General features: G+C 47.5%; 1 protein-coding gene across 1 annotated transcript in view; it reads right to left on the bottom strand.

Moving 5' to 3' along the window:
• Positions 1-27,458, bottom strand: part of STIP1 (stress induced phosphoprotein 1) — a 130,706-nt gene that overhangs the window by 61,813 nt on the left and 41,435 nt on the right. The window contains exons 6-11 of the mRNA XM_029614750.1: positions 25,985-26,111; positions 25,538-25,640; positions 20,381-20,501; positions 20,049-20,145; positions 19,700-19,824; positions 2,261-2,297 (exon numbers count right to left, since the gene is read on the bottom strand). Coding sequence (XP_029470610.1) covers positions 2,261-2,297; positions 19,700-19,824; positions 20,049-20,145; positions 20,381-20,501; positions 25,538-25,640; positions 25,985-26,111 — 610 coding nt within the window. The remainder of the gene's footprint in view (positions 1-2,260; positions 2,298-19,699; positions 19,825-20,048; positions 20,146-20,380; positions 20,502-25,537; positions 25,641-25,984; positions 26,112-27,458) is intronic.

The raw sequence follows: 27,458 nt of genomic DNA, 5'->3' as shown, positions 1-27,458 counted from the left end.
TTGTGCGTTGAGTAAAAAAGAACTTTCTCCGATTAGTTTTAAATGTGCCCCATGCTAACTTCATGGAGTGCCCCCTAGTCTACTATCCGAAAGAGTAAATAACCGATTCACATCTACCCGTTCTAGACATCTCATGATTTTAAACACCTCTATCATATCCCCCCTCAGTCGTCTCTTCTCCAAGCTGAAAAGTCCTAACCTCTTTAGTCTTTCCTCATAGGGGAGTTGTTCCATTCCCCTTATTTTGGTAGCCCTTCTCTGTACCTTCTCCATCGCAATTATATCTTTTTTGAGATGCGGCGACCAGAATTGTACACAGTATTCAAGGTGCGGTCTCACCATGGAGCGATACAGAGGCATTATGACATTTTCCGTTTTATTCACCATTCCCTTTCTAATAATTCCCAACATTCTGTTTGCTTTTTTGACTGCCGCAGCACACTGAACCGACGATTTTAATGTGTTATCAACATTGTGTAATTATAGCAGGGGTTATTTTTCCCTATATGCATCACCTTGCACTTATCCACTTTAAATTTCATCTGCCATTTGGATGCCCAATTTTCCAGTCTCACAAGGTCTTCCTGCAATTTATCACAATCTGCTTGTGATTTAACTACTCTGAACGATTTTGTGTCATCTGCAAATTTGATTATCTCACTCGTCGTAATTCTTTTCAGATCATTTATAAATATATTGAACAGTAAGAGTCCCAATACAGATCCCTGAGGCACTCCACTGTCCACTCCCTTCCACTGAGAAAATTGCCCATTTAATCCTACTCTCTGTTTCCTGTCTTTTAGCCAGTTTGCAATCCACGAAAGGACATCGCCACCTATCCCATGACTTTTACTTTTCCTAGAAGCCTCTCATGAGGAACTTTGTCAAACGCCTTCTGAAAATCCAAGTATACTATATCTACCGGTTCACCTTTATCCACATGTTTATTAACTCCTTCAAAAAAGTGAAGCAGATTTGTGAGGCAAGACTTGCCCTGGGTAAAGCCATGCTGACGTTGTTCCATTAAACCATGTCTTTCTATATGTTCTGTGATTTTGATGTTTAGAACACTTTCCACTATTTTTCCTGGCACTGAAGTCAGGCTAACCGGTCTGTAGTTTCCCGGATCGCCCTTGGAGCCCTTTTTAAATATTGGGGTTACATTTGCTATCCTCCAGTCTTCAGGTACAATGGATGATTTTAATGATAAGTTACAAATTTTTACTAATAGGTCTGAAATTTCATTTTTTAGTTCCTTCAGAACTCTGGGGTGTATACCATCCGGTCCAGGTGATTTACTACTCTTCAGTTTGTCAATCAGGCCTACCACATCTTCTAGATTCACCGTGATTTGATTCAGTCCATCTCAATCATTACCCATGAAAACCTTCTCCATTACGGGTACCTCCCCAACATCCTCTTCAGTAAACACCGAAGCAAAGAAATCATTTAATCTTTCCGCGATAGCCTTATCTTCTCTAAGTGCCCCTTTAACCCCTCGATCATCTAACGGTCCAACTGACTCCCTCACAGGCTTTCTGCTTCGGATATATTTAAAAAAGTTTTTACTGTGAGTTTTTGCCTCTACAGCCAACTTCTTTTCAAATTACCAGGGCTGAAACACTGTCCCTCCTCTCCAGGGGTCTGCCTGGCACTGCACCATTGGGCAGACTGATTTACCCCGGGAGCTGCGGTAAATAGGGAACTTGGAGGTTTTTTGTCGTTCCCCCCCACAAAAACTTTAAACTTCTAACAGAAAAAATAAAGCCTAAGCTAAGAATAATAGAAAAAAAATCCCCAAAGGGGCTACTTCCCTGTACCGCAGACACTGAGGGGGAGCCTTCGGGTCGCTGAGGAAGCCAGTCCCCTGCTATCAGGGGATACGGAACCAAACGGGCTAGCACCACCAGGGGTAACCAACCAACCAACCCCCCCCACCCCCCGTTCGCCCGGCTCTACCTGAGGGATGGCCCAGACACTGAACCTAGCACCTCAGGGAGCAAGAAAAATCCGTCTCACACAGAGCTGCAGGTATACATGACCACCATCTGCTGGAATCAGAGAAATACTGATGAGCTGCAGGTGGTATACTTGGGGTACCAGTGCCTCGAAGCTTTTCTCTCCGACTCCATCTGCTGGTGGGAGTGCATAACCCACTGGTCTGGACTGATCTGGGTATGTACAGGAATGCTATTTTCTCAGCAAATGGAAAAAAACTTTCTAGCAAAAAGGGAAAAGGAGAGCCATCCTCGACACTTACTGAAGGTGGGCTCCAGATGAATGCACTCCTCACAGTCCTGTCAAAGGAAAAAAACAGAAGGTGAAGGGTAAGCAAGCGATGCTGTGAGAACAATGGGCTGGAGATGCTCTGGCATGTGAAAACACGAGGCAAAAGGCTTTTTTGTCAAGGGGAGAAAGAGCAAGTTTGCTTACCGTAAACTGTGTTTTCCATAGATAGCAGATGAATTAGCCATGCTGTCTGGGAGTCCCCAGCTGAAGTATTGAGCATTTGTGTTATATTCATAGTGCTTGATTTGCTCAATACTATAGGTAATGGCGGACAGTTCCTATGAAGGCTTCGGTTTAGTGGAACTTGTGCTCTTCTGAAGGATAGTCCGTCCCATTAATGCGTCATCCGCTGCTTGTTTATCCAAACAATAGTGGGATGTGAAAGTGTGTAATGAGGACCATGTCGCCGCTTTACAGTTATCTATGATTGGTACTTCATGGAGGTTGGCTACTGAAGTTGCTATTGCTCGTATCTGATGTGCTTTAGGCGTTTCAGGTAATGCCTGTGATAGTTGAGTATAGCAAAACTGGATGCAGTTGGATAACCATGTGGATAAGGTTCTCTTTGTTACTGGCCATCCTTGTGAATTTGGATTGAAGGAAATGAATATTTGGGATTCCCTAGTGGGAGAATCTGTGCGCTGTTTGTAGTATGCCAGTGCACGTTTACAGTTTTAGAATATGTAGTTTCCTATCATTATCATTGTGATGAGATTTTGGATGAGACATAGGTAAGGTGATATTCTGGTTAATATGGAAACTGGAGAACACCTTTGGAAGAAATTTCGGGTGTGTCCGTAAGGTCACCTTGTCATGGTGAAACTGAAGATAAGGAGGGTAGTGAACCAGGGCTTGTAGTTCACTTATCCATTTTGCTGAAGTTAATGCCACCAAAAAAAGTACCTTCCACGAAAGGTAACAAGTTTCTAATGGTTGGAACGGTGGAAGCATGAGCTGTTCGAGAACTGTGTGAATATCCCACGGCACCAGTGGTTTCTGTAAAGATGGACGTAGGCGCAGTTCTCCTTTCATGAATCTCGAAACTAAAGAATGACATGAAATAGGCTCTCCATTAAGAGGAATGTGGTAAGCCTCGAAAGCGCTTAAATGTACCCTTAAAGAGGAAGTGGCAAGTCCAGCACTGTATAGCAGATGAAGGTACAAAAGAAGTTGTTCTGGTGAACAAGTGAATGGGTCTGTTCCTATGGATAAGCACCAGGAGTTATAGCGATTCCATTTTCTTTGGTAATTGAGCCTTGTGGAAAGTTTCCTTGAGAGAGCAGGAGAGATGTTCAAATGTTGGTATGCGAGCCTCTCAATCTCCATGCCGTGAGGTGTAGGGAAGAGTGAAGGGGATGTGGCAGTGATCTGTTGTCCTGTGTAAGAAGGCGATCGCTGTCCCCCAGAGGCATTGGATTGCAGATTGATAGGCATAGGAGGTAGCTGTACCATGGCTGTCTTGGCCATGCTGGTGCTATGAGTATTAGTTCCGCTTGCTCTTCGATACACCTCTGAATCGTTCGAGCGATGAGAGGTATCTGAGGAAATGCGTACAATAGATTGTGTGTCCAACTGATTAAAAAGGCATCCAGAGCGAGTCTGTGGGCTCGGGTAAACTGAGCAAAAGGTCTTTAGTTCTGTGTTGACTTCTGTTGCAAAGAGGTCAATGGATGGGAGACCCCAGATCGAGAATATGTGGCTCGTCACTTCTGGGTTTAGCTCCCATTCGTGGGGGTGAAAAATCCTACTGAGTCTGTCTGCTCTTGAATTGTGAATGCCTGGTAGGTAAGTCGCCTGTAGGGAGATGAGCCTGCAATGGGCCCATTCCAGAATCTGAATAGTTTCCTTGCATAGGTTCCGGTTCTAAAACACTGTAGCTTGATTGTCGATGTGAATCATTACAATTCTTTCTTGAAGGAAGTTTTCGAAGGCTCGAAGGGCATAACATACCACTCGTAGTACCAGAAGGTTTATGTGCAGTGTCCATTCGTATGAAGTCCACTGACCTTGTTTTTGTAAGTGGTTCAAGTGTGCTCCCCATCTTGTGGGGGATGCATCTGTGGTTATGATGATCTGATGTCGTAATGGGCGTAAGGGGGAGCCCGCTTGCAGGGTTTCTGGAAGTATCCACCACTCCAGATCCTGTTTCATGTTGTTGGTTAATGAGATATTGGGGGGGGGGGGGGGGGGGGTCGACAATAGTTGGAAAAATTGGTCCCATTTATGTTTCAACCCCCATTGGAGGCGGCGCATAAGGAGGCACGTATTTGGAACCACATAAATGGATGCAGCCATATATCCAAGAACAGTGAGGACCTGGCGCGCTGGTACAGTCGTAGTGCGAAGAAGAGTTGTAGCTAGCATTGAGAGAGTTAACGCTCTCGGATGCGGCAGGAATGCCCTGTGTCTATGAGGGCTCCTATGAATTGCAAAGTCTGAGTGGGTTCTAGATTTGATTTTTCGTAGTTGATGAGAAGACCTAGATTGTCTAGGCACGAAATTGTTTGAAGAAGAATTGTTTCATAATAGGGCTTGATTGCCTATCAGCCAATCGTCTAGATAAGGGAATATCTGCACCCCCTGTAGTCGAAGGTGTGCCACCACCACTGCAAGGCATTTGGTAAATACTCTTGGGGCAGAGGAAAGGCCAAATGGAAGAACTTTGTATTGGAAGTGTTGATTTTCCATCTGGAAACATAAGTAACATCTAGAATTGGGATGCATTGGTATGTGTGCATAAGCATTTTTCAAGTCCAGTGAACACATCCAATCCTTGGGCTGAAGAAAAGGGTGAATGGATTTGAGAGGTGTCATTTTGAATCTCTCTGTTTGAAATTTGTTGAGTTGGCGTAAGTCTAAGATTGGCCGTAGACCTCCTGATTTCTTGGGAATTAGGAAATATTGGGAGTAAAACCCTAGATGTTTCTCCGGGTAAGGTTTCTTCTGAATGCAATTGTTTTGTAAGAGAAGTTGTATTTCTTGAAGAAGATGAGATTTGTGAGATGCAAAAGCTTTTTGATGGATTTGGTGTGGAAGGGTGGGAAGGGAGGAGAAATGGAGAGAATATCCCAGCTGTATTATGGATAGTATCCATTGATCCGATGTTATTTTGGTCCAAGCTGGAAGAAAATTGGATAATCTCCCCCGACTGGTGGTGGTGGCGGCAGAACAACCTTTAAAAACCTGATGTCTGTTTTGCTGGCTGAGGATCAGGTTGTTGTCTAGGTTGACGGGGGTTTCTTGCATGCTGACGAGGTGCTGTTGGTTGACATGGTTGTTGCCTTGGTGGATAATACGTTTGAGGTTTATAATATGGTTTATAAGATTTGAAAGATGGTTTACTGTAAGGAGGAGGAGTGTATTGACGTCGAGTTGTGGTGGAATGCTGAGGTGCTGTTAAAGAAAGGACCGCCGTTTTTTGTTCTTTAAGCTTTGTAATGGTAGTTGTAAACTGGTCTCCAAACAAATTATCCAGACAAGGTAAATTAGCGAGCTTGTCGTGGACATCATCACGAATAGCACTAGAGCATAACCACGCAAGATGTCGTGCTGCTAAGGCATTTGCTGAAGATTTAGCTGATATATCGAATCCCTCAATCACCGATCTTAAAGGTGTCTTAACCCTTCTTCCAAGTTATAATATGGAATAGGTAATGTGTCACAGTAGCCACAGAGGCATTCACGGAGCGGGATGCCAGTGGCCAGTAGTTGGTGTTCCACCTTCACGGAGCGGAAGGATGGAGGGCTGCTATTTCCAAAAAAAATAAAACAAAAAAAATAAAAACAGGGATGGGTAAGAGTATGGGGCAAGGGGGTGGCCTGCTTGTTACAGTGGTTGCTACCCCTAATTGAGCTGGATGTCACTTGGATGCAGATACAGAGCTGCTCTCTAAATTGGGTAGAGGGGAATTAGGGCTGGAGGGTACTGGAAGCCAATAGTAACAGGTGGGAGAGAGAAAAAGGGAAAAAAATGGATAAAGTGCGTAGCTTGCTGGGCAGACTTGATGGGCCGTTTGGTCTTCTTCTGCCGTCATTTCTATATTTCTATGTGTCATCTGGAGATGCTTGTTGTAGGAGTGGTTTTAGTGCCTGTAGGCTCTCAAATAAGTATTGGGCTATATAAAACTGATGATTTTGTATCCTGGCATTGAGCATTGCTGATTGGAAGGACTTCTTAGCAAATTCATCTAGGGATTAATTTTCCTTAGTTGGAGGAGTGTTAGAATGTATCCTTGCTTTCCGAGCTTTCTGCATCGCAGATTCGACCATGACTGATTGGTGTGGAAGTTGAACTGAGGCATGAAAGGCTGAATCCTTCATCCGGTATTTGATATCCACTTTCCAAGATATTGGGGGGGGGGGGGGGGGGGGGGGGGAGAGGAAATAAAGGAGTAGCCCATGCTTTTCCCATTAAAGTTATTAAAACCTGGTGTTGTGGCAAAGCCACTGGCTCATTGGGAACATCAAATATTTTCAGGATGCCCAACATTTCTTGTCGGGGATCCGGGATCCTCTTCGTTTCAACATTCAATATCTGACCAACCTTCTCAATAAATTGAGAATATGGGAGGTCCTCCGGAGGGGAAGACGGTTGTGGAGGTAAGTCTGGCGGATCAGAGGGGTAACCCGTTGAAGAGTTTGAGGTAGTATCTGAATCTGAAATGTCTTCTGTAATTGATAACTGTGAATGTGGGAGGCGTTTTGGCGCCATACCAGGTAATACTGGATCTTCCGGAACAGATAATGGTTGTTGTGGAAGACTAGTAGGTGGTACTGTCGATGTTGTTACAGACTGTAACAATTGATTGAGAATGGTGGTGATTTGAGACACTGCTTGTGTCGCTAATGCCAACGTAGATGGTTGTTGAGATGGTGCAGGCCTTAATGGTGGTTGTGAAGGCAAAACATTTCCTGGAATCTGTGCACCAATGGATGATACAGAAGCAGAAGACGATGATCCAGATGAAAGTGATGTGTCCGAAAGGCGTATTGGTGATAACTCTCTCAGATTGGATGTTGAAACTGGTTTCTTCCCTTTATGACCAGAAAAGAGAATTATTCCTTACCTGCTAATTTTCGTTCCTGTAGTACCAAGTATCAGTCCAGACAGTGGGGGTTATCTCCCCCTTCCAGCAGATGGAGTCAAATAGAACTTTGAAGGATGCTTCCTTATAAGGTAGTGCACCCTCTACTAACCCTCAGTATGGAGTATATCAAAGCAAAAATCAGGATGGATCAAGAACAATAGAATTAAGTAACAAATTACAGTGTGCAAAGGGCACAAAACAGTGTCAAACAACAAACTTGCAGAATGAACCATTAACCAGCCAAAAGAAAAAAGGCACTGAAGAACAATTTGAGCAGAGAGGCAATCCCAAACTCAATAAACAGTCAGGGAGGGTGTCTGGACTGATCCTTTGTACTACAGGACGAATGTTAGCAGGTAAGGAAAAATTTTCTTTTCTCTGTACCAAAGCTTCCCTACGTAGGGTTGGCCCCGGAAAGCCCTGCTCGAATGACCCTAGAGCCAAAGGAGCCAAAAGTAGGTGACCATATGTGTAGACGATAATGACGATCAAAGATGTGTAACGATTTCCAAGTTGCCACTCGACAAATTTCCTGGAATGAGACAGATTGCATCTCCGCCCAGGAAGCAGCCTGAGCTCGAAGAGAATGGGCCTTGACACCCGCCGGAAGTTGTCGACCCGCCTCAATGTAGGCCACAGAGATCGCCTCCTTCAGCCAGCAAGCAATGATAGTTTGACGCCTTGGCCCCCTTCTTTGGACCATGCCAGAGAACAAAAGCGAAAATCATTAGTGACTTCCAGATAGCGAATGAGGATACGCTTGACATCTAGCTTGCGTAGACCCGCCGATGCGTCCGCTGAGAAGGACGGAAGCTCTACTGTCTGATTCAAGTGGAACTCTGAAACCACCTTGGGCAGAGAAGCAGGCACAGTGTGCAAGGAAACTCCCGAATCTGTAAAACAAAGGTAGGGCTCTCTGCATGACAGTGCTTGAAGCTCAGACTCTGCGGGCAGAACAGATAGCTACCAGGAAAACAGTCTTGAGAGTGATATCCTTGAGGGTAGCGGAACGCATGGATTCAAAGAGTGGTCTGACCAAGATTCGGAGAACGAGATTGAGACTCCATGAAGGATAAAGCGCGTGGACCGGGGGTTTCCCATGCTTCACCCCCCTGAGGAATTGGATGATGTCCGGGTGAGAGGAGAGGGAAGTTCCCTCTCGTTGATGAAGTAGAGAGCCTAGGGCAAAGACTTGCACTCTCAGCGAGTTGTAGGTCAGACCCTTGTCCAGTCCCTGAGCCACCGAGGCAGTCCGTGGCGACACAGGTATAGAGGCACACCAGTTCTAAAAAAAAAAAAAAAAAAAAAAATTTCCATACCCTGATATAGGAGATGGAGGTAGACGTCTTTCTAGCCTTGAGGAGGGTCGAGATAACAGCATCTGGGTATCCACGCAGTCTCAGCCGGCGCCTCTCAAAAGTCAGGCCGCAAGACAGAAGCGATCAGCCTGGGCAAAAGATACCAGACCCTGATGCAGCAAGCGTGGAAGGTGACCCAGACGAAGAGGTCCATCCACTGCGAGGTTGATCAAGTCTGCAAACCACGGACGACGGGGCCATTCCGGCGCCACCAGCATTACCGGACCCTGGTGGGACTCTATTCTCCAAAGCACCTTGCCCACCAGAGACCAATGGGGAAACACGTAGAGAAGAACGTGACGGGGCCAGGGGAAGACTAAGGCATCCACTCCCTCTGCACCGTACTCTCTTCTGCGACTGAAGAACCGAGCTGCCTTGGCATTCTGGGAGGTTGCCATTAGATCCAGATAAGGGGTCCCCCCCATCTGTGAAACAGGAGATTCACCGCCTCCTCTGAGAGTTCCCACTCTCCGGGATCTAGATGTTGACGACTGAAAAGTCTGCTTGAACCTTGTCTACACCTGCGATGTGGGAAGCCGCTAGGCGGGAGAGATGAGTCTCCGCCCACACTATCAACCTGTCTGTCCCCCGAGAGACATGCCGGCTCCTCGTGTCCCCTTGGCGATTGATGTAGGCCACAGTGGACGCATTGTCAGAGTATTCGGACTGCGCGATGATGGACGAGAGATAGGAAGCGTTTCAATGCCAGACGCACTGCTCTGGTCTCCAAGCGATTGATCGGCCGAGTTGCTTGGGACAGCGTCTACTTCCCTTGCGCAGAACTCATCTGACACACCGCTCCCCAGCCAGAGAGACTGGTGTCCGTCGTGACGATTACCCATTTTGGGATGTCGAAAGGAACACCCTGGAGAATATGAGACAGGCTGAACCACCACGAGAGACTGTCCTTGGCTCCCTGCGGGAGAGAAAGGATGGCTTGGAAGTCCCGAGATACTGGCTTCCAGCGGGAGAGCAAGGCGCGCTGTAAGGGACGCATATGTGCAAACGCCCAGGGGAACAGATCGATGGTGGAAGCCATGGATCCCAGGACCTGGAGGTAATCCCACGCCGTTGGAAGCGAGAGACCGATGAATCGCTTTATCTGAGCTATGAGTGTATGAGCCCTGACCGGGGGCAGAGACCCCTTGCCCAGCACTGTGTCGAAATGCACCCCCAGGAAGTCCAGAGACTGAGATGGAGAAAGGCTGCTCTTGGTGAAGTTGACCACCCAACCGAGGGAGTGAAGAAGCGTCAACACCTTGTCGACTGCCCGGTGGCACTGGGCTGAGGACTCTGCCCGAATGAGCCAGTTGTCCAGGTATGGGTGCACCAAGACTCCCTCCCTCCGGAGAGCGGCAGCTACTACTATCATCACCTTCGTGAAGGTTCGAGAAGCGGTCACAAGACCAAAGGGTAGAGCCTGGAACTGGAAATGCTGTCCCAGATTCTTGAATCGCAGAAAATGCTGATGTGCTTGGAGGATGGGAATGTGTAGATAAGCTTCCATCAGATCCAGGGAGGCAAAAATTCTCCGGAGTGTACCGCTGCTATCACGGAGTGCAAGGTTTCCATCTGAAAGTGGGGAATCTTGAGGGCCCTGTTGACCATCTTGAGATCCAAGATCGGATGGAAGGAACCTTCCTTCTTGGAGACTACGAAGTATACCGAATAATGTCCCCGGCCTACTTCCTGGGGGGGGGGGGGACGGCCAGAAGCCTGCCGAGTGTCTGCTCGACTATGAGTTGTTTCTGGACTGGGACACGTGGAGAGAGGAGGAACCTGTCTCTTAGCAGCTGAGCAAATTCTAACGTGTAGCCGTGTCTTAGAATATCCAGGACCCACTAACCTGACGTGATGTTGACCCACTCCTCGTAGAAAAGGGATAAATGTCCCCCTATCCTGGGGATCGGGAGTGGGCCAGCACAGCTTCATTGTGAAGACTTGGAAGACATCCCCTGGGCCTGACCAGAGCGGGGCTGTCTTCGGGCACGAAAGGACTGAGTCCAGGATTGAGATCGAGAGGACGGCTGACGAGGTGCTGCAGTCCTTGCCTGGCAGAAACGACGTTGATTCCTGAATCGGCTTCTAGTGGAATTAAAAGACCTAGAAGAACGAGGGCGATCCTCTGGCAGTTTGTGTACCTTATTCTCTCCGAGGGACTTGATAATCTGGTCCAGATCCTCCCCAAATAGTAGCTTGCCCTTGAAGGGTAAGGATCCCAGCTGCGACTTGGAAGGAGAATCCGCTGACCAATTGCGAAGCCAGAGAAGGCGTCGAGACTGCAGAAACCATAGATCTGGCCAATACTCTCAGAATGTCATATAGAGAGTCTGCTCCATATGCTATAAACGGCCTACAAGTGGTCTGCCAGAAGTGCTTCCTCAGGAAGCAACTCCTGGGAGCTGAGCAGCTGTTGAAGCCAGCGGAGGCCTGCAAGCTGAGCGAAGGTAGTACAAATGGCCGCCCAGACCTCCAGGGTGGACACCTTGAAACCTTTAAGATAAACTTCCAGCTTTTGATCTTGAAGATCTCGCAAGGCTGCACCACCTGTTACTGGAAAGGTAGTTCTTTTCATCACCGCTGAGACTGCAGAATCTACTTTGGGAAACTTAAGAAGCTCCAGATATTCATCCGGGAGAGGATATAGCTTATCCATGGCTCTGCCGATCTTGATGGAGGTCTCCAGAGAATCCCATTCCCTGGATAACAGTTGAAGGAACGTGGCATGGGAAGGAAAGGACCTACATGGCGGACGTAGACCAGCCAGAAGGGGGGATCCCCTTTCTTCGCTGGTGGATTAGGCTCAGGCGGGACCTGAGGGGCCTCAATGTCCAATTCCTGTAGGATATGTGGAATGAGGGGGTCCAGCTCATCTCTCTGGAAGATCCACAGGACTCTAGGATCATCCCCTTCCAATTGAGCCGTAGTTGAAGGTTCATCTGGATCCGGATCCTGCTGAGGAACAGACCCTCCCGCAGAGGGGTGTACCAAACAGACCCTCGGAGCGCTTGAGGTGATCGGAGGTACCCCTGGTCCCGGGACCGCTAACTCTTGGGCACTCCCCATGGTCTGGACATTTCCCAAGACCTCAGTAGAATCAGCCATTCTGGGTACCTTAGGAGGAGGAGGTCCCGCCACAAATTCCTGGTGCTGGCCCATTCTGGTCAGGTAAGCATTGTGAAGCAGAACAAAATCCATGGAAAACGGAGGTGGCCCCGATGGAGGAAGAGTGGGCAGATCCCCTGACGGAGGAAAAGGCTCCAGAGGTGGAACGGGTGTCAAAACCGGCAGCTGAGATGAAAAAGGAGCATCCTGCTCTTCTCCTGTTAGCACCGGAGCCGCAGAGTCTGGAGACAAAATGGCCACCGTTCCTGCAGTCAGCGGGATCGGGGCTGGCCCCTGAGTGTCGAGGCGCGCCAGAAGACGAGAACCAGAGCGGCCCGGCGGTTGAGAGGGTCCCTCCCCACCAGGGAGGCAAGCTGTGCAAATCCCCTCGCGGGAGAGCCTCGACCCGGGCTCTCCACAAGCGCAGCACCTGGACGAATGAGGCATGGGGAACCCCGACAGAGCTGCGAGAGAACCAGCTGTTCTTAACGCGAGAAACAGGCAAGGTTTAAAGCTGCGGGAAAAACCTCTCCTTCAGCCTGTTCTTCCTCACTCTCACCAGGTTCATGGCTGTAAGAAGCGAGTAATAGCCTCCGCTTCAGTCCTGCTCTCTCTCTATCCCTCAGTGACCCACAGATAGAGGCACAGAGGAATAACACCTCTCTGTGCTGGCTGCCCCAAGGAAAACAGTGCCTCAGGGGCAGCGGGTCCGATAGCAGCCATAGGGGGAGAGGTCAGCACCACCGACTTGCACCCCGGAGAGAGGAAGAGAGGAAATAACCTGTCAAAATGAAATAAAAACAAACTTACCCCGACAACAGAGATGGGAGGGGTGGGGAGAGCAGCAAATAATAGGGATGTGAATAGTTTTTTGACGATTTAAAATATCGTCCGATATATTTTAAGTCGTCAAAAATCGTTAGGGCCACGATACAATACCAATTCCCCCGATTTATCGTCAAAAAATCGTAAATCGGGGGAAGGGGGGAGGGCAGGAAAACCGGCACACTAAAACCCCCTAAAACCCCACCCCCGACCCTTTAAATTAAATCCCCCATCCTCCCGAACCCCCCCCCCAAATGCCTTAAATTACCTGGGGGTCCAGCAGCGGTCCGGAACAGCAGCGGTCCGGAATGGCCTCCTGCAATTGAATCGTGTTGTCTTCAGCCGGCGCCATTTTTCAAAATGGCGGCGCAAAATGGCGGCGGCCATAGACCAACACGATTCAACTGCAGGAGGTCGTTCCGGACCCCCGCTGGACTTTTGGCAAGTCTTGTGGGGGTCAGGAGGCCCCCCCAAGCTGGCCAAAAGTCCCTGGGGGTCCGGAAAACGATCTCCTGCCGCGAATCGTTTTCCGTACGGAAAATGGCGCCGGCCGTATCCTCCTGACCCCCACAAGACTTGCCAAAAGTCCAGCGGGGGTCCGGAACGACCTCCTGCAGTCGAATCGTGTTGGTCTATGGCCGTCGCCATTTTGAAAAATGGCGCCGGCTGAAGACAACACGATTCAATTGCAGGAGGCCATTCCGGACCGCTGCCGTTCCGGACCGCCGCTGGACCCCCAGGTAATTTAAGGCATTTGGGGGAGGTTCGGGAGGGTGGGGGATTTAATTTAAAGGGTCGGGGGTGGGTTTTAGGGGGTTTTAGTGTGCCGGCTCACGATTTTCACGATACTTTAAACTCCCAAACGGCAACAATACGATTCCCTCCCCCTCCCAGCCGAAATCGATCGTCAAGACGATAGAGGACACGATTCACATCTCTAGCAAATAATACTGCCTCCAAGCTATAGAATGCTACCACTAAAACAGGAATGGAGGCTACAGGAAAGCTCTCCAAATAATTCCTTCAGAAAATTCAAATTTCAAAGATTTTTTTTTTTTTTTTTTTTTTTTTTTTTTTTTAGACTTGATCCATCCAAAAGAAAGGAAAGCTGAGGAAAATAGAGAAAATTCCTAAAATAGCTTTCTAGTCATCTCAGTAGGGAACGAAAGCCACGACTGTCATTTGCTGGAGTCAAGAGAATACTGAGGATTAGTAGAGGATGTACTACCTTATAAGGAAGCATCCTTCAAAGTTCTATTTGACTCCATCTGCTGGAAGGGGGAGATAACCCCCACTGTCTGGACTGATCCTGGTACGTCCAGGGAATGATGCTTCTTTGGAAGTTTAGGAGTCGGCTACATCAGGGGAACCCCCAGTGCGTCGACAGGAGTGGGTTGCGTTGCAGGCGCGTCGCTTGAAGCAGATTGCATCGCAATATCTTCTCTGAGTCGATGTCAAATGCGTTGATGGTGCGTCGGGTCGATGCTTCTTTGACGCAGTATGAGGTTTGCGTCGATAAGACCACACTTCAATATGGCGTCGGCTCTCTTATCTCCAGAGCATCGATGAGTCGATGTAGTCTAATGTGTCAGTGAAGCACGCGGCTGCGATGCCACCGATGCATCCCCCGCTCCTTGAACCGATTTTCGGCTAGCGGTCACAGGACAGTGTCCTGACCTGGGGGGTTCGACTGAAGAAGCTCTCCTTGTTGATGGGTCCTTCTGTCTTCGCTTAGGACCTGAAGAGGAGCGAACAGAGGCTTCAGAAGTGGCATAAGAGCCTGAAGCTCTGGACTGCAAGTCTTGAATCTTTGCAGCTCTCCGTCTTTGAGCTCATGGGGACATACATCCGCAGATCACACAGTTCTTTTGATCATGAAGAATCTGTGGCAGACAATTTTGCCATATGAGCAAAATTTAAAGCCTGGACAAGGCATCATTCAGCAGATCTTAGAGATGTTAAAAACTGCTGTTATTTTGTGATCTTTTCTTTAACTTTTGTCAAATTTTTTGAAACTTTTTTTCCTCACAATTTTCAGTTTCTCAGGAGAGAGGAGCTCCGCGAGGCTAACGGTTGCACGGAAAAAAAAACTGACTGAGGAACCTGAGGCAATACTGGCAACATGCAGGAGGGAGCTCCTAGCTGAAAGATTTTACTAGACTTAGAGAGAGCTCCGCCATCTAGTGGCACCGAAGACGTACCCAGACAGCATGGTTAATTCAGATTTATTTATTTAAAGGCTTTTTCTATGCCGACATTCGTAAGGCACATCATGCCGGCTTACATTGAACTGAAAAAGTAAATACAAAGAACAAAAACCGAATCATGGTCATAGCAAAACAAAGAAAAGGTATAACAAAAGGCGAAATAAATATAAAGGAGGCATTATAAAACAGATATTCGAGCAAAAGGGCAGGGATGAAAGGGAAAAAGGGAACTTTATACAGTCAAAACAAAATTATCTTAGCTAAGGATTCATTGGTCGGGGGAGTTCCAAACAAGATTCAGGGAAGGGGGAAGGTAACGTACCAAAGAATCAGGGGAAAGGAAGAGGTTGGGAGGTGCTAGAGGTGGAGGGTGCGGGGGGGAGGCTGGCTAGAGAAGGTCAATAGCGAGAACTGTTTGGGCTAAGGTCTACGTTATGTTTGTAACGGGGTAGGCTTGCTTGAAGAGCCAAGTTTTGATTCCTTTTTTGAATTTGGTGAGAGATGGCTCTATACGGAGGGGGGCGGGGAGCGAGTTCCAGAGGGAGGTACCAGCTATGGAGATAGCCCTTTCTCTGGTGAGAGACAGATGCGCAGACTTGAGGGAAGGGGTGTGTAGGGTGCCTGCATGGGCACTTCTTATGGGGCGGTTCGATATGCGGAAGAGAGGCATTTCTTCGAGCCAGGTGTGGTTGAATTTGTGTAGTGAGCAGTGAAGGATGGTCAAGGCTTTATATTGAGATCGGAAGGCGATAGGTAGCCAGTGCAGTTCCTTTAAAATAGGGGTGATATGTTCAGTTTTGCGGGTATTTGTTATGACTCTGGCCATGGAGTTTTGGAGGATCTGGAGTGGCCTGATGGTGGAAGCCGGGAGGCCGAGTAGCAGGGAGTTGCAGTAGTCCAGTTTTGCAAGCATAGTGGTCTGAACTACAGTGCAGAAGTCTTGAGCATGTAAGTAAGGGTTTGAGTTTTCTGAGGACATTTAATTTGTAGAAACCACCTTTGAGGAGGGAGTTGATGTATGGTTTGAAATTTAGTTGATGGTCTATGATGACACCCAGGTCTTTTACTGCTCGTAATTGGTGTGGTGTATTGGTTGTGTTCTGTAGTGTAAGATGGGTGCCATCAGGGTGGTTGGAGACGATGAGTAGTTCCGTTTTAGCTGCGTTCAGAGCTAAGTGGAGGTTGGCTAACATGGATGTTATGGAGGAGAGGCAAGATTCCCAGAAGAGCATGGATTAGTCAATGGATTTTTGGATCGGTATGAGAATCTGCACATCGTCTGCGTATAAGAAAAATTTCAGTCCCAGGTTGGAGAGTAATTGGCAAAGTGGTAGGAGGTAAATGTTAAACAAGGTGGATGATAGAGAGGAACCTTGGGGGACACCTTGTGTGATTGGGATGTGTGAGGATTGGTTTCTGTCAATTTTTACTATGTATTCTCTCTGGTTAAGATAGGAGGAAAACCAGGGGAGGGCGTTGCCAGCAATGCCTATTTCTGGCAACACCAGAAAGATGCTTATCTACGTGAAAATTTCCAGTCCTGTATTTATTTATCTATCATTTTTTTATATACCGACAACCGTTTGCACATCGTATCGGTTTACACATAACTTAAAACTCTGGCAGGAAACCGTCAGTTAGGCATAGCCTTTACAAGGAACCAAGTTAAAAACGAGATACATAACTTTTCTAAGGAGCAGGATAAGTATGTGATACAAGATAAGATTAAGGGGTTATCTGGATAACTAGGATAAATGAAAATAACTTTATAACCAATGTTTTATGTATGACAAAGGTGATATTTAAAGACAGGGAGAGGGTTATATTAAAGTTCGAGGAGTACAGAGGGAGGTACAAACGTTTTGGCATCTACAGAGCTGAAGACATTAAGGCACTTTGTCCTCAGTGGGGAGTGGTACTGGAGGGGAAGGCCTGTAGAAATAGCCATGTTTTTAGTTTTTTTTTTGTTTTTTTTTTGTTTTTTTTTAACTTGGGGGTGGAGGTTTCGGTACGTAGATCTGGAGGCATGGAGTTCCAAAGAGTGGGGCCAGCCAGGGAAAAGGCTCTCTTGGTGGTGGAGGTAAGTTTGGTAGATTTGATGGGTGGAAGGCGTAGCATTCCTTGATGGGAGGTACGGGTCGGACGTGTGGAGGTGCGTATCATAAGAGGAGGATTAAGCCAGTGAAAGTTTTCATGTACAATACTTTTATGAATGAGGGAAAGGGTTTTGTAAAGGATTCGTGATTTGATTGGTAGCCAGTGCAACTCCATGAGTGTTGGTGTGATATGGTCTCTTTTTCTGGAGTTTGTGAGGATGCGAGCAGAGGCATTTTGTAGGAGTGGTAAAGGTTTGGTATAGGTTGAGGGGAGGCCGAGAAGGAGGGCATTACAGTAGTCTAACTTTGAAAAAATGATAGATTGTAGAACGGTGTGAAAATCAGTGAAGTATAGGAGAGGTCGTAGTTTTTTTTTTTTTTATTGTTTGCAGTTTAAAATAGCAGTCACTGAGGATGGATTTGATGAAAGGTTTAAGAGTAAGCTGATTGTCAATTAGGACACCCAGGCTTCGCGTGTGGGTAGGGAAGGTAGTGGAAGCAAAGGATGGGGAAGTGGAGGGAGTGGACGTTAAGAAGAAATAAATGAGGAGTTCGGTTTTGAGGATTAAGAGCAATGTGCATGTCAGTGAGAAGTTGTTTAATGATAGTTGAGCATGATTCCCAATTTTGGAGGGCGGTCTGAAGGGAGTCTGTAAAGGGGAAGAGAAGTTGAACATCATCTGGGTAGATGAAGTGTTTGATGCCAATGTTGGTGAGGAGATTGGTGAGGGGGGAGCATGTAAATATTAAATAGAGTGGAAGAGAGGGAGGAGCCTTGGGGGGGGGGGGGGGGGGGACGCCTCTGTCAAGACTGATTGGGTCAGATTCATTGATGTCCATGATGACTGTATAGTGACGATTTTGTAGATAGGATTTATCCAGGAGAGGGCAGTACCGGAAATGCCAATGCTGATGAGAATGCTGGTAAGGATATTGTGATTGACAGTATCAAATGCAGCAGAGATATCTAACATTACCAGGAGGTAGGAATTCCCGGTGCCCATTCCTTTGAGTATAGTATCTGATAGGGAGAGAAGTAAGGTTTCGGGGCTGAGGTGTTTCCGGAAACCATATTGTGTGGAGGGAAAGATGTTATGTTGTTCAAGATAGTCAGATAGACGGGAGTTAACAATTCTTTCTAGGATTTTTGACAGGAAGGGGAGATTGGAGATAGGTCTGAAGTTGGATAAATTAGAGGGATCAAGACTCTGTTTCTTGAAGATGGGTTTCACCACGGCTTGTTTGAGAGTGTTGGGGACTGGTTCCTTGTTCAAGGGATCGGTTAAAGATAGAAGAAAGTGGTTTGGCAATTAATTTGGGAATTGAAAGTAGGAGCTTAGTAGGGATGGTTTCAGAGGGGTGGGAGGAGGGTTTCATCTTTAAGATGTTTTCAATTTCAAGGGAGGAGGAGGGTTCGAAAGATGGGAGATTGGAAGGCTGGTTGGTAGTGGGGAGTGTTACATTTTGGGAGTTGATGGAGAATTGGGCAGAGAGTGTAGAGACTTTGTTTTGAAAGAATTGGGCTAGTTCATTACAATGTTTTTTGGATGTCAGCTCTTGCGGTTGTGTTATGGTGGGCTTGGTGAGGTTGGAGATTATGGTAAAGAGGGCTTTGGGATTGTACTGGAGGTTGTGTATCTTTTTTGCATAGTATTCTCGTTTGGTTTGTTGGATTGATTTCCTGTAGTTATGCATGAGTTGGTAGTATGAGGTTTTTGTAGTTGGGGAAGGGTGTTTTTGCCAGCGTCTTTCAGCAGTTCTGAGGAGGGTTTTGAGGTTCTTGAGTTCGGGGGAGAACCATGGTTTTTTTATTTAGTTGGGTAGGTTTGATGATTTTATTTGTGATAGGGCAGTTTTGGTTTGCAATCTTAAGGGTGACATCAAGCCAGGAGGAGATGTCATTATCAGCTGATGAAAGGTCGATTTGGTTGGGTAAGTCTAGGCAAGCTGTTGAAAGGGTTTCTAAGGTACAAGATTTCCGGTATTTAAAGGATTGAGGTTGGGGCGAGAGGGTGGGGGGTTGATTGCTGAAGTAAAAGAGTAGTTTTAATGATAGAGTGGTCGGACCAGGGCATGGCAAGACATGTTGGGGAGTTGATTATGTTAATGGCGGGGCTGGTGAAGAAGATCAGGTCTAAGGTGTGGCCTGCCTTATGGGTTGGGGATTGTATGATTTGGCTAAATCCCATCTTCGAGGGAAGAGATGAAAGCTTCACAGGCGGGAGACTGTGGGTTGGAGTCCACATGAAGGTTAAAATCGCCAAGGAGAATAGTGGGGAGGTCAGTGGAGAGGGACTCAAAGAATTCAATAAGAGGAGAGGAGTCATTTTCTAGGAGACCTGGGGGTGTGTAGATAAGGCAGATTTGAAGGAGTTTTGATTTAAAGTTAGGAAGGTCGCATTTTTGGGGTACAAGTTTTAGATGTTTTTTGGCGAGGAGGAGTAGTCCTTTTTTCTTTTTACGGGGAATAGAGAAAATATCATAGATGTCGGTGGGCAACTGGTTTAAAAGGGAGATATCAGGGGGTTTAAGCCAAGTCTCAGTTATAGCACAGATTTCGGGTTTTGAATCAGTCAGAAGGTCATGGAGAAGGTGTGTTGTTTTTTTTAAGCGATTGGGCATTGAAGAGGAGTAGTGTTATTAGGTGCTGTATGTATGCTTTTCCCTCTCCCTGTATGGAGCAGCAGGGAGAGGGAAAAGAAATTTCATAGGAAGCAGGGGTAGAAACTGACCTTCAGGGCTAGCGGAAACTCCAGAAGCTTGGTATAGCAGGCAGCTCTGTTGCTGTATAATTTGGCATCTTCAGGATTGCGTTTAATGGCTTCTGTGTAATGCTTCATTGCTTGTGGATAGTCACCTAATGGGACAGTAAAAATTATCAGAGGAAGTATGCTACAATAATCGTGCAAAAGCATTAACAAGGTTCTATTGACACTCCCACCTCACATGCCAGTTATCACCACCACCATTCCCTGCAAAGAGATCAAAGCCCAGTCCATTTCATTCCTGCAAGGCAGGCCAGGCAGCACCAGAAGTCAGAACTACAAGGGTGTCAGAAGCTTGAATACTTCCCACACTAACCTTTCTGAAAACATTCATTGCCTTTGCTCTTCTCCTCCAGTGCTAGGTTGGGATTAATGTAAGCTAACCTCTCTTGATCCTTCAGAATCTTCTCGGCCTGTAAAAAAGCAGATCCTAGTCGGACAAGCTGTAAAACACTTTCTCTTCCTGCCTTAGCAGGAGGAGTTTGGGGTAGGGAGGGTTCGTTTAACAGTCAGACATGTCACAAAAGTATATTCCCTTCTTGCCCTGAAGGTCATCATTTTAAAAAGTTACATTCCCTGCCCATTCCACCAGAAAATCTCTTCCTAAGAGCTGCCCCTCAAGATCCCTATACCTCCCCAGGCACTCACCTGTTGACACTTCTTCAGTACATCTGGAGTTCGGTGCTCTGCCAGTGACTTGTTGTAGAACTGAATGGCTTCCTTGTACTTCTCTTCCTTAAAATAGGAGTTACCGATCCGCGCATATGCCCTGAAAAACAAACACCACTTTCCAGAGCCTGAAACAAAATACTCTCAGGCAAGGCCGCAGTCAACCTGCTGTAGCTTCCTAAAGCAGAGTTGCTTACTTGTAACAGATATTCTTTAAGGACAGCAGGATGTTCATCCTCACACATGGGTGACATCATCAGATGGAGCCCCAATATGGAAACTTTAAGACAAAGTTTCTAGAAATTTGACTTGTCATACTGGGCATGCTAGCATGCCCTGTACCACATGTCCATGTAGGGTCCCTCTTCAGTCTTATAAAACACAAAAACCAGAAGGAACCCAACTATCTGAGTTGGCGCGCAGGTTTCATGAGGACCACATCATGCTGTCCTCTGAGAACACCTGTTACAGGTAAGCAACTCTTCTTTCTCCAAGGACAAGCAGGATGGTAGTACTCACATATGGGTGAATCCCTAGTTACAAACCTGATAACATCCAGATGAGCAGCAAGAGTCCGACCATATTTTCCCTTGAGTGCACCCAAAGCAAGTTGTCCAAGGGTTTAGCATAAAATCCCTGCTGCAGGAACTCTTTAAAAAAAAAAAATAAAAAAATGCAAAACATCCACTGCCAGGGGATCCAGCTGACGCTGAAGACACCACACTTAAAACATTTTCCAGATTCTAACATACGCCATGGACATAGCTGGTCTTCTAGCCTGAAGAAGTGAGGAAATGACCTGCTCAGAGTAACCCTTCAAGCATAGCCTCCGCCTCTCAAGATCCAGGCTGCGAGACAGAAGTGATCTACTCTGAGAATATGGGACCCTGACGCAGCAATCCTGGAAGATGAGCTAGCCTGAAGGGACCTTCTACCATGAGCTGTACCAGATCTGCGAATCACGGTCACTGTCGCCACTCTGGCACCACCAGTATCACACTCCCGGGGTGTGTTTCTATGCGCCTGAGGATACAACCGATGAGGGGCCATGGGGGAAAACACGTATAGAAGGATTCCTGTCGGCCAAGGGCACACCAGAGCAGAGGCCCACCCAACCTTTGACTGAAAATTCTCTTCGTCTTGAGTTGACTCACGTCGCCATCAGATCCAACTGGGGAACGCTCCACCTGACACAGATGTAATTCCACTCCCCTGGATCCAGCCGTTGCCTACTGCCTGCACATTGTCTACCCCCGCTACATGCGACACTGCTAGACTTGAGATGGTGCTCCACCCAAGCAAACAATCTCAGAGCTTCCAGCTTCGTGCCCCCCTGCCGACTGATGTACGGCACTGCTGCCGCGTTGTTTGAGAACACCCGAACCATCTGCCCCCTGACCAGGGGCAGGTAGACCTCCAGGGCTTGATGGACTGCCCTTTTCTAGAGGCAATTGATAAACCAGGATTAGAATTTCTCCTGGTAGCCAAAGACCTAGGGCCGACCGGCCCAAGCACACACCTGAGAGACTTGCACCTGTGGAAACCACCACCCAGTCTGGAGGCTCCAGGTCCATCCCCTTCTCTAAATTGAGACGAGCCAGCTACCACGAGAGTCTGGACCTGGATTCTCGAAATAGAGGCAAGGGAAGATGGTATTCCTCCGACAAAGGAGTCCATATGGACAACAGTGCACGTTGCAGAGGCCTCATGTGCACAAACAGGGAACCAAGTCCAATGTGGAAGCCATGGACCCCAGAACTTGCAAATAGTCCCACACTGTCAGCACCGCCAGCCGAAATAGACACTTCACCTGGGTTTGCAACTTCACCACCCTGTCCACTGCCAGGAAAAGTCTGCCCTTCTGAGTGCCGAAACAGGCTCCCAGGTACACCGAGGATTATGTCAGCTCCAAATGAGTCTTCTGCACATTTATGTCTCAACCGAGAGACTGCAATGTGATCATCACTCTGGAGACCTCTTGCACACTTCCTCTGACTTCGCTCAAATCAGCCAATCATCTAGGTACGGATGTACCAAAATTCCTTCCTTGCGAAGAGCCACTGCCACCACTTTGGTAAACATGCGTGGCGCAATTGCCAGACCAAAAGGAAGGGCCCGGAACTGAAAATGCTGGCCCAACACCATGAAATGAAGAAACTTCTGATGTTCCTTCCAAATGGGAATGTGCAGGTTCGCCTCCGTGAGTTCTAGGGAAGCCAAAAACTCTTCTTTGTGCACCACCGCTACTATGGTGTGCAGCATCTCCATGCGAAAGCGTGGGACCCGAAGGGACCGGTTTACCGTCTGCAAATCTAGAATGAGGCGAAAAGAACCCTCCTTTTTGGGAACCACGAAGTAAACGGAATACCTTCCCTGTCCTTGCTCTGCCAACGGATGAGAACTATGGCCTTTAGGTTGAGCAACCTTTGCAGAGTCCCCCACACTGCCTCCTGTTTGCTGCAGGAGACCACGTGCGACTCCACAAAAGATCTCCCTTACCGGGCACGAAAACTCTAGAGCGTAGCCCTCTCTTATCTCCAGAACCCATCGGTCTGAGGTAATCCTTTCCCACTCCTCGTAAAAGCTGGACAATCTGCTTCCTACAGTTTCTAGACAGGAATGGGGAATGGGGAATCCTTGCTTCATTGCACTGACTTTCTGCCTCCAGAGTCCTGATCTGTCCCCTCTCTGGCTGACCTGCGGGCTCCACAAAAGGACTACTGGTGCCCACCGCCCTGCTTCACAGTGGAGCCAGAAGAGTACTTGCTGTACCAGAACCTGCGAGAATCTCTAAAAATGGGCCAGAGCTGGAAACAACTTCTTACTGAATCTCCTATCCTCTGGCAACCTGTTCCCCCCCCCCCCCCCCCCCCTTTGACTCCCAACACCTTCATCAACTGATCCGAGTCCTTCCCGAACAAAAGCTTCCCCATGAAAGGGAGGTTACAGAGCTGGACCTTGGACGACAAATCTGCCTACCAATTACGCAGCCACAGAAGCCTACAGGCCATTCCCAACGAAACCATGCTACGAGCCGATGCATGCACCAATTCATACAGTGCATATGCCACATTGGTGATCCCAGCTTCCATGCAGGTTGCCTGTCAGGAACCACCGTCTCCTGATGCCACATGCTCTGGAGCCTTCTGAACCCAAAACAGACAGGCCCTCTGCATCAAGCTGGCACAGACGGCCGCTCACAGACTTAATGCAGAGACCTCAAACATCCGTTTGAGCTGCACCTCCAGCTTACAATCCTGCACATCCTGCAGGGCAGCAGCCCCTTGCCACTGGAATTGCCTTTTTGGTAACAGCAGATACTGCCACGTCCAACTTTGGAACCTTCAGCAGATCAAGTGCTTCTTCCATCAAGGGATAAAGTTTAGCCGTCGCTCTGCCTGCCTTCAGACCCGTGTCCAGGAAGTCCCACTCCCAGTTCACCAACTTCTGAATCTTATTCGGCAACGAAAAGGCACATGTGGACCCTCTCAGCCCGTCCAGGACCGGATTAACACCTTCATTATCCGACTCCTCCAGAGTGACCTTCACACCTAATTCCTCCAGAACCTGAGGAATCAGAGGCCACAGTTCTTCCCGTCTGAACAAAAAACGTACCACCCGCATGGTCATCCCCTTCAGGTACCAGAAACTCATCTTCCACATCGGCGCCGCATCCGGGTCCATCCCATGGTGATAGAGAAGGTCCTCCTGTGACTCATCTGAATCCTCACCATCCCTGGGAGAGCCATCGGCACCCACCCAACATAACCCCAGGTGCCGTATATCACCAGCCCCCTGTGAGGCCATCTTGGGCTTCTTACCTGTGAGGCACCGCAGCCCATTTTCTCCCTGAGCCTCTCCTTGCTACAAAGGCTTTGTGTAAAAGAAAAACAAATTCTGGTGAAAAATCCCCCGAATCATCTTCCTCCAAGCCTGAGGGACTGTCTATCAAATCCCCCTCTCCATTAGAGGTTCCCTATCTCACCAGAGAAAGGGGAGGAAGGAAATTACCTTCTTGCACCATCCTCCCTGGCAGTATCAGGAATGGGCTTGGCTGAATGGAGGCCTTGTTTCCCTCCACGGCCCCCCATTGAGGAGCCCTCCTGCCCCAATCTGCATTCCGAGCAGAGGGACCGGGCATTCAGCCGCCCCGCAGACGTGCACAAGCACAGCACGCAGCCATCTTCTGTTTTGGTGCCATTAAGACTCTCCTTTCGCCACACAATCTGCTAGGCCGCACATGAGGCACCAGCGAAGCACAGTGCACAAAACCCTGCCCTCAGGACTGCAGCCACACCAAAACTGGCCACCGCCAGCATGCTCACCAGATTGCGGTTGCCTTACCAGCCTGCTGAAACCACAAGGGCAAAGGACAGTCGCACCACAGCACCCCCGAGCCTGTACCTATGCTACTTGCCACACTCACCTGGAGCCCCTAGCTGCCGGCACACAACCAAAAAATAACTCTTCCACCCCTCAGCACTGGCTGACAGCTCCTGCTGTCAGCTCCCACCGTCAAGACCCACCACAGTCTACTCCAGACAGCCTTCCCTGCTATCAATTCCTCTTACTGCCTCGTTTTGTTTTTGTTTTTTTAAAACACAAAGCTTAATACTTTGACAGGATCAGTGGTGGCAGAGTGGGAAGCCAGATCCCCTTGCTATCGGACCTTCCAATACGTTGTGGACGAAACCCAGTCAGGGGTATCCAACCTCCCCCACCCACGTTGCCCGGCTCCACCTGAGGGATGGCCCACGAAGTTGCCTAACACCTCAGTGAGCTTCCGCCATCCCCTACTGCCCTACACCTAACACTTTTTTTTTTTACAACCAACTAGACTGCAGATTTGCACCTCTACCATCTGCTGGAGTCAGAGAAATACTGAGGGACTGCAGGTGGCACTCTCAGTTATGTGGCAGTGCCTCAGAGTTTTGTCCTCTGACTCCATCTGCTGGTAGGGATCATAACCCACTGGACTGGATTGATCTGGGTATGTTCAGGAATAAAGGTACAGGTACAATATGCAGGGGTAAAAGACAAGTTTCCAACACCATGCCATTGGGCTCTTCCATGCTCCGAGAACCCTCCCTTCTCCTGCAACTCAGCATCATGCTTTAGATCCCCTAGTGCACTCACTTAGCGATCTGCCGATAGTCCTCTCGATTCTCCCTCCCAATATCGATGGCTTGCTCACACAGCTCACGGCACTTTGTATAGTCCCCTTGTTCAAAATACACAGCTGTGGGGTAGGAGTGGAAAGAGTTTTCAGAGTTAGGATGGTTTTGAGGAATCACCAGAACAAAATCAACATATACATATTTTCTGCCTGCTTCATGCCATGGTGCTGTCTCTAGAAAAATCACAAAGCTGACCTGGGATAGTCATTGTGTTAAACAGCTCTTAAAAAAAGGGGAAAATTCAACATAGCATATAGACTGAGTCGACAGATAAACCCAAATAACCCCACGAACTGGCTTGTCAGGCTGCTACCATTCGATGAGCACTACAGCAGGAACTCAACAGCTCAAATCTCCTTCCCTATATCTAAATCCACCTTCCCAGGAGTCAAAGACTCCATCTTACCTGCTTGGTTGGCGATATAAGTCATGTTGGTGGGATCCAGCTGCTTGGCTTGGTCATAGTGCTTCAGTGCAGTCTCAAAGTCTTTCTTCTTGTAAGCTTCATTACCCAGTTCCTTCTCCTTCAAAGCCTGAATCATCAATAAGGAGGACAGACACCATAATCAAGATGCCCAACATTCTTTATCAACTTCAAATCAGCTGAGAGCAAATGACATCTATCAAAATGGCTTTGACTGAAGGTGGTCCGTATGCTTTTAAGGCTCTCTGACTCAACCGCCATCTCCACCTGCTTTGGCATTTCTAAGTGGACAATACTTTCCAATTTTAGACTGCTGCAGATCAACACCCATCACCTCTTCAGCAGCAAAAAATGATGCAGCAATTACAGTCTATGGCATGAATGGTGAGAAGGGCGACCAAAATGATAAAGGGAATGGAACAGCTCCCCTATGAGGAAAGACTAAAGAGGTTAGGACTGTTCAGCTTGGAGAAGTGAAGACTGAGGGGGGATACGATAGAGGTGTTTAAAATCATGAGAGGTCTAGAACGGGTAAATGTGAATCTGTTATTTACTCTCTTTCGGATAACAGAAAGACTAGGAGGCACTCCATGAAGTTAGCATGTGGCACATTTTGAAAATACCAATAAAAATTGTTTATACAAAAAAAAAACCAAAAAAAACACTAATCGGAGAAAGTTCTTTTTCACTCAAAGCACAATTAAACTCTGGAATTTGTTGCCAGAGGATGTGGTTAGTGCAGTTAGTGTAGCTGGGTTTAAAAAAGGATTGGATAAGATCTTGGAGAAGAAGTTCATTACCTGCCATTAATTAATTTGACTTACAAAATAGCCACTGCTATTACTAGCAACAGTAACATGGGACAGACAGTTTTTGGGTACTTGCCAGGTTCTTATGGCCTGGATTGGCCACTGTTGGAAACAGGATGATGGGATTGGACCCTTGGTCTGACCCAGTATGGCATATTCTTATGTCTTATATCAGCAGCTTCTAGCACCTTCTTGGCATTTGATAACACAACACTGAATGACTAAGAAACATTTGCACCATATAGTTTCATTTGGCAACCTTCAGAAACATTCATGTTATATCCTGCTTGCTGCACATTACCTGATACTGCTAACAAGGTCTCTACCACCAGCTGTCTAGTAAAATTGCTCTATGAACTAACAATTCCACCTAGACAACAGCTCAGTAAGTTTAAACAAAAAATATGAATCTTAATAAATATTAGCCTGGAAAACTCCCATTTTGTAAAAAGAATAGCCTAACGGAAGTTCCCATGTGTGAGGTAACATAGGCAGCAATGTAAATGGAACAAGATACAGGGGACGGATGGTTCTAAATCTTACTGCACCTAGCACTTTGTCAGATGACCTTGCTGCCATATAAAGACCATGATCTCTAATCAGCACCCTGGGTACTAGATGATAAAGTCTATGCAGTAAGATAGGAA

Source organism: Rhinatrema bivittatum, chromosome 8 (genome assembly GCF_901001135.1).
Source record: "Rhinatrema bivittatum chromosome 8, aRhiBiv1.1, whole genome shotgun sequence".
Classification (NCBI taxonomy): domain Eukaryota; kingdom Metazoa; phylum Chordata; class Amphibia; order Gymnophiona; family Rhinatrematidae; genus Rhinatrema; species Rhinatrema bivittatum.
Note: the sequence above shows the minus strand (reverse complement) of the source record. Positions and strands in the feature narration are given on the sequence as shown.